Below are 6848 nucleotides of genomic sequence, written 5' to 3'. Positions count from 1 at the left end.
AGACACAGCCCAGCTGGAGTGTCCCCGTGATGGGAAACCCGCCCCTCGGCAGCGGAAGGCGTTATGGATGCACACAACATGCGCCCTCCCCCGGCAACCGCCGAGTGCGGAAGCCAGCCCACAGAGCGCGTGTGCGGCTTTCCAGAACGGCACACCGACCTGTCCCGACAGCGCGGACCGGGCGAGGGGCGCCGGAGGTGCTGCATGGCTCCTGGAGCGCCAACGGTGCCCAAATCCCTTTCCCCGTGAACTTGAGACGCGTGCCGCGGTGTGGCCGGCAGTGGCCGTGGGGTCTGAGGCTAGGCCTGGGAAGTGACGGGACGCCGCTCTCCGCCCGGCGGGCCGTCGGCCTCCAGGCTGAGACGCGGGGCACCAGCCCCGACACAGGAGCCGCCCCCAGTCCCTGGGGGACGAGACCAGGGGCCCCGGCCGCTCCAGCCCGACACTCGGGGCTGCGGGAAGACCTGGAGGAGGAGGGACCTCAGGAGAGGCCCTGGCGCCTGGGACAGGGGCTGGAGGGATGTTCTCCCACCTGTGAAGAGACCCAGCCTGAGCACTTCACAGGAAGCCATCGCGCCTCACAAGCACCCCCTGCAGGCCAGCCCTCTGCCTGGGCCACTGTGTCCCCTCTCCCAGGACAGCTCCGGCTCCTGCGTATTCAGGAGGCACGCAATCCCTGGGCCTACAGGCCTGGGGCCCGGCCGGCACCCAGGCAGCTCGAGCCCCCCACCCGCGTCTCCGTAGCACCTGACGCAGGATCCCCTCCCGGGGCCTCCAGACAAGCCCTGCAGCCCCGTGGATTGATGTGGAAGCCCCCGCTCCTCACAGGGCCACCTGGGGAGCCGCTGCCCTGCCTCCAGGCCTCCCACCCTGGGCGCCTGCCCAGGTCCCCAGGTGAGTTGTCTCCAGCCAAAGGACCCCCGAGTCAGGAGGCCCAAGCCTACTGGGAGGCGGAGGCCGGCCTTCCCCACGGGCTCCACCCCCTGGGGAGCCAGCAGCCTCCCTGCGTTTGGCACAGACAGGCCTCCGGGAGCGAGAACGGTGCTGTTCTTTAAAACTTCAGGCCGATTGTTGACAAGTCACTGCATTTTCCCATTATTCTGCAGATCGGGAGAGTCCCAGCCCCTCAGCAGCCCCCCAGGACCTGCCAGCCCCCAAGCCCTGGGTAGGTGAAGTCTGGGTGTCACCAGGCGGGACAGGGCCTGCTGGAGGTGCTGGGCTCAGGGGTCCTGATTCCTCTCCAGCCTACAGCAGGTCTTCGGGGGCCAGCACCCCCTTCTTGAGGATGAGGTTTCCGTAGAGGGCCGTCTCCCTGCATAAGGAGCTGAGCTGAGTGCTGAGCTGGGCCAGGCAGCCTGGACCCCTGCCCTGCACCACGCGCCAGACAGCCCAGCCCCCCATTCCCTGGGGGACGCCTGTCTCCGTGGGGCCGGGGCTGAGCGAAGGGTGGAGCTCTGGGCGGGGACAGGGAAGGCAGCGCCTGCCGGGTTGGCCCCAGCCGACCAATCAGGGCCCAGTGGACCCAGGCAGAACTCACCCAGTTGCTACAACAGCAAAAGCCTTCTTGGCCTGCTCATAAAACTCAAACCGCTCTATCTGTGCCAGGGGCTTCTGGAAGGCAAACCGGCGGGGCTGAGGGACCCTGACCAGAAACCTCTACGGGCCCAGCGGGGGTGCCAGAAGGCGCGGCCTCTCTAAGCGTCACTTCTCTGGCTCTCCAGGCCGGGGTCCCCAGGGTGCCCGGCCTTCTGCCTGCAAGGACCAAGGGCCTGGGGGCTGTGGTGGGTGAGGTGCCTGCTGCACTTGGTGGCTGCCGGCCCAGGGCCCCCGAGTCCCTCTGGTCTGCCCCGGGGGCGGGGTAGAGGAGCCACTGTCCAGGACAGGAGCCCCAGGTGTCCTCCCCCCAGCCAGGTCCTGCCTGAGACCTGCCTGCCCATGTGGGTGGTCCCAGGACAGGCTCGTCCCCTTTCCAGGTCAGGCCAGGCCTCTGACAAGGTGGGGGCCTGGGGTACCCCCTGGACAGGCTGGGCTGGGTGAAGCCCCAGGCAGACAGGCCGGGGCCCTGGGAGGCGGTGGGAGGCTGGGGGCCCGCGCTGGCCACCGCCCCAGGGTTGCTCTGCCAGCGCGGCCTAGCAGGCACTCGCTCAGCTGCAGGGCCGACTCTGGGGCCTGTGTCTGCTCCCTCCCAGGTCCCCCAGGAGGTGCAGAGGGTCCCCCTGCGTTCTTGGTGGGGGCTGCGGGCTCACCGAACAGCCAGCCTCCAGGAGGATGGACTGGTAGCTCTTCCACACCGGGGTCTGCAGGCCCCTCTCCATGTCGCTGGACACCAGCTCCATGACAGCAGCCTGGGGACAGAGGGGTCAGCTTGCGGCCCGCCCTCCCGCCCAGCGGCCTGGTGCCTCCAGGTCCCCTTGTTGGGGGGCGGTTAGGGATCCTCTGAGAAGGGTGGGAGCCCTTCGGGGACACACGCCCCGCCCCGCCCCGCCCCGCCCCGGCAGGTGGCCCTCACCGGGCTCTCCACGTAGGTGTCCAGGGGCAGCAGTTTCAGCACAGCCTCCAGAAGCTGCGGGATGTCCAGGCCTGAGGGCAGAGTGCGGGCCTCAGACTCGGTCCTCCGCTCGGCGGCCCAGGGCCCGGCCGCACCTTTCACAGGGCCCTCTACACCTGCAGGGACCGGCGCAGGCCCGGGACAGGGGGCCACAGGCAGCTGCCGCCCGCCTGCTGACGCTCGCTGAGGTCACACGGCGTCTCCTCGGTCGGGCTGCTGCACCTGTCCCTGTCCTGGCACGGCGCCACGGCCACTCTGCCCCAGGCCGGGGGTGGGGGTGACCGCAAACAGCTCTCCACCAGGAGGGGCCCCAGCCTCCTCCTGGAGCCCAGAAGCCCCACGTTGCCACCTACAGCCTGTGCCAAGGACCGTGGAGTCTGGGAAGGCGCCCCCAAGGCCACCCCGCCTGGCTCCCAGGCCCCTGCTCTCCTGTGAGGCAGGCTCCTGACTGTTAAAGCAGCACGTGCCCAGGGCACACCCCTGGGAAGTACGGACACCTGCGAACAGCAAGGGGGGCTGTAACCGTCCCACGCAGAGCGAACCCTGCCACCGTCTCCGCGCGTCTCCTGCCGCCCCTCCTCCCTGCACGTCCAGCCGATCGGACTCTGGGCCCCGACAGCTCGCTCCCCACTAAGGAGCACAGGGAGGGGGGCGCTCCGGCCGCTGCCCTGAGAGGTCCGCTCGCCGCGCTCGTACTCCGGCGTTCGGGCCTTCCCACGGCCCCTCGTCCCGCCCTCGTCGGGGAGGGCGCCTGGCGTCACCGGGCCCTGCTGGGCACAGCTGGCTCGGCCCCCTGGGCAGGGGGCCGCTGAGGCCACTGGGTCAGGAGGGAACAGCCACCGGGCGGCCTCGGCCACTGGCCTCCCCTGTTCAGAAGGATGGGGTTCACCCCAAGGTTCACATCTTGGTGCCTCAGGGGCCTCAGCTCTGCAGGGAGAGTCGCGCTGCTGCCTCACAGCATCTCAGGGAGGGGATGGGGGTGGTGAGGGAGGCCAGGCTGGCCAGGGCCTGACAGCAGCAGCCCCCCGCGCGGCAGGTCGCGGCCCTCACGCCTGGCCCCTCGCTCTCGGCGAGGCCAGGGCCTGGCTCAGGGCCCTGAGCCGCACCTCCCGCCCCCCGCCCCCGAGGGTCGGAGGGCCTCTGAGCCTGTGGACACCTGGAGCCTGCGAGGCCAGGCGGCCAGTGCTGGGATTTCTACGTCACAGAAAAGGCTGAGCACCTGGGCTGACCTGACCTGGGAGGGAGGCATCGCCACTGAGCCAGAAAGATAGGGGCCCCCGTTCCCAAGAAGTCCCAGGCGGTGTCTGTGGTGGAGCAGGAGGCCCAGGCCACCTCTGGGGGCTGCAGGGAGCCTCTGGAGGTCCTGGTGCACGGAGCGTGGGTGCTTGGGGGATGGGTGGGGGCCGAGCTACAGCCAGGACCGCCGCCCGCACCCCCGCCACGCGCCCTGCAGGACCCACGCTCACCGTCCGCGCGGATCTCCTCGGGGCCACACTTGCAGATGGAGGAAGTGGGGAAGTTCACGTCTGCGAGAACTGAAGGCAGGCAGGTCAGACGGTCTGCAGCCTGGCGTGGGTCCCCCAGGACGCGTTAGGCCACGCCCTCTGCCCGCCCCACCCATCCCGACAGGGAGGAGGAGGGCCGAGAAGTCCGCCCGGAGGAGAGGGAGTTACCAGGTGCAGAAGTAGCTGTGCAGGTGCTACCAGGACTGGGACAACGCTGGGACCCGCAGCGACCACCCCGAATCCCACCCACGGCCCCAGCAAGAGAAACAGCCCGAGACGCAGGCAGAGGTCACCCCTCAGGACCCGCCCGGGGAGGTGTCTGCAGTATGGGCAGCACAGAGGGCCTGAGGCTGGAGAGGGGACCGCAAGGCGTCCCCCACTCCCCTACACTGGGGCTGGGGAGGACCTGGGCCAAGAGCAACCCGTCCTTGCGACGCCGGCCTGGCGCCGGCCCAGGGCCTGCGGGGCCTCATGGGAGGGGGTGGAGTCCTACCCCGAGGAGGGACGGGGCGGCCAAAGCAAAGCGTCACCCTAGGACCTGGCTTTCCGGAGCTTGCGGAGTTGTAGCCCGGGCGCAGGGACACTCTGGGCCAGGAGACCCTGCTGAGGGGTTGCCCCCCAACCCCTGCGCGCCTTGCCCGACTTCTGCGCTGAGGGCGGGGGCTCCCGAGGGTCTGCCCCCCACCCCCCCGCAGGCTCACCAATTGCGTCTCCGTGCCCCATCCGAGCCAGGGCGTAAAGCAGCTCTGGGGACAGCAGCGCGGGGACGCCCTTCAACACCACCATGCTGGCCGGAGGAAGGGGCGGGGCCGTCGGGGGCGGGGCGGGGCCGTCGGGGGCGGGGCTCGGGTGTGGCGCAGGAGGTGGGGCAACGCCCTCTCCAGTCCCGAGGGCACCTTTCACTTGCCTCTGCCCTCCGCCAGGTTCAAGACAGCGACACCCACGTGTGTTCCTGGTCAGGGCTCCCCACCCCCCGCTATTACGCCCCCAGCCTGCCGGGCCTCTTGTGTCCTGGGGTGGGGAGACCAGGTGGTGGGCTTGACCCGGGGCCTGCCCTGGAGGGGCCTCGAGGCACCGGAAGGGCTGGCAGATCGGGCCCTGGGGTGTGAGCTGGGAGCACCAGGCCGGGGCGCCCTCCAGCAGCAGCCACTGGACGGGTGGGTCAGGAGCGTCCACGGAGACCCACTGTGTGGATTCCTGACCCACAGAGACTATCGGAAAGTCAGTGGCGTCAGTCAGCAAGTGTGCGGTCCCACACTGCAGCCTCCTGTCAGCGCGAGGTCCCCAGATGCCCCAGCCCTGGGGCCAGCACAGAGCCCAAGAGAAGCTCCCACTCCACCACGCCTAAGGTGTGGGCTGCTGTCCCTGCAAATGCTGGACCCCGAACCCTCCGTGGTCACGGGCCTCTGAGATGCACAGAGATTTCATGCAGGTTCAGTGCGAACCGTTCTTGGCTTCTGGCCGAGCACAAATAGGACAAGGGTGGAAGTCACAGCAGGGTCCTAGGAGCTGGCCCCACTCAGCTCTGGGAAACCGCGGCTCAACATCAGCGGCTGGAGCCCAGCGCCCACTGCAGGTGCGAAGAACACGACGAGCAGTTTTCTGTTTCAGGGCTTCCTTCCTGGACACTCGAGTCTAGGACAGGTGGCCCGTCAGGGAGCAGACACCCCCCGCCGCTCACACATGCAGCTTCCGCAAGAACTTCCACATCTAACGCCGTGCAAAACGTGGGCCTCTGGACCACCTGCCCACAGCAAGCTGCAGGGAAGGCGGAGGAACCCCCCGGACAGGCGCCCCGGGCTCCGCTGAGCCGGAGGGGCCGTGGGCTCCCGGGAGCAGGGCTCCGAGGCTCAGCGCCCGGCACAGGCCAGGCGCATGCCTCGCCGTGGAGCCCTGGCTTTCACAGGGCCCTGCCCTGCCTTGTGAGCGGCTCCCACTGTTGCTCTGACCGGCGGGGCCATCTCCACAGGGCGCGTCTGGTGGGGCAGGGCCTCACCCAGGCCTGTCTGTGAAGTTGCTCTGCTACGGGTGTGAGCTTGTGACGCCAGCGGGGTTCCCGGGGTGCCTCACCTTGGAGGGTCCTAGGACCTTCTGAGGCTCAGGGGCTCCGACCAGGGCCGTAGCACCCCCTCCACCTGCGACAGCCTCCCCAGCAGGAGGAGGACGTGGGATTCGTCCCGGCAGCCCCCGCACAGCACGCTCCCCCTCTGCTCACCGGAGAGCCTGGCGTGAGGCGGGGGGGGGGCCCAGAGCTGTGAGCTGTGAGCTGTGCTGGGACGTGAGGATGAAACGGCAACATCCAGAGCGGGGGCGGGGGCGCTTTCCCACAACCAGGGCCGCTTGGTCACCGTGTCCTGTGCAATGTGGCGGCCCCGCCCCGAGCCTGAAGCCACCGGGGGACCTTGGTGCATAAACTCCGTCTCCCACAGCCAACGGCACGAAGTGCGAGGGTCCCCGCGCGCAGTTCTGCTCGGGTGCCTCCGACGCCACACGTGCTGCGAAGACCGCAGGCCCCAGGCCGTGGCGCAGCTGACCCCGCACGGCCTCCTGCACACACCCCGCACCGCAGGGCTATCCCCGGTAGTTCCGGCGACCAGAAGCTGGATGCAGTCTAAATACGCAGCACCCTGGCAGACGTGTGTGACAACATGCCAACACCATAAAGCCTTTCAGGAGCACTTAGAACGCCAGTCACGGTCCGGCAACGAACAGCAGCCACATGCTGCAGCCCTGAAAACGTCGCACTCGATTCAGAGACTGGAAGAAGGTGGGGGAGAGGGTGCCAGGGCTGGCAG

At 69.1% G+C, this 6848-nt stretch overlaps 1 protein-coding gene across 3 annotated transcripts; it reads right to left on the bottom strand.

The window, feature by feature from the left end:
- Positions 1-1068: 1068 nt before the first annotated feature.
- FUOM (fucose mutarotase) lies at positions 1069-4861 on the bottom strand. 3 transcript variants are annotated; one of them, XM_054584817.1, is made up of 6 exons: positions 4755-4861; positions 4015-4083; positions 2510-2580; positions 2247-2345; positions 1538-1611; positions 1069-1312 (listed from the first exon to the last, which is right to left on the bottom strand). In XM_054584817.1, the coding sequence occupies exons 1-6, from the start codon at positions 4837-4839 to the stop codon at positions 1246-1248; spliced, it is 465 nt and encodes a 154-aa protein (XP_054440792.1). In that variant the 5' UTR covers positions 4840-4861; the 3' UTR covers positions 1069-1245. The 3 variants fall into 3 exon arrangements, with proteins under 3 accessions (XP_054440792.1, XP_054440800.1, XP_054440809.1); XM_054584825.1 differs by having other exon boundaries at positions 1538-1608; XM_054584834.1 differs by lacking the exon at positions 1538-1611.
- Positions 4862-6848: the final 1987 nt, after the last annotated feature.

This window comes from Pteronotus mesoamericanus, unplaced genomic scaffold (genome assembly GCF_021234165.1).
Source record: "Pteronotus mesoamericanus isolate MK-2021 breed Mesoamerican mustached bat unplaced genomic scaffold, CSHL_Meso_final contig_1201, whole genome shotgun sequence".
NCBI lineage: Eukaryota > Metazoa > Chordata > Mammalia > Chiroptera > Mormoopidae > Pteronotus > Pteronotus mesoamericanus.
The sequence above is the reverse complement of the archived record's forward strand: the minus strand, read 5'-3'. Positions and strand labels throughout refer to the sequence as shown.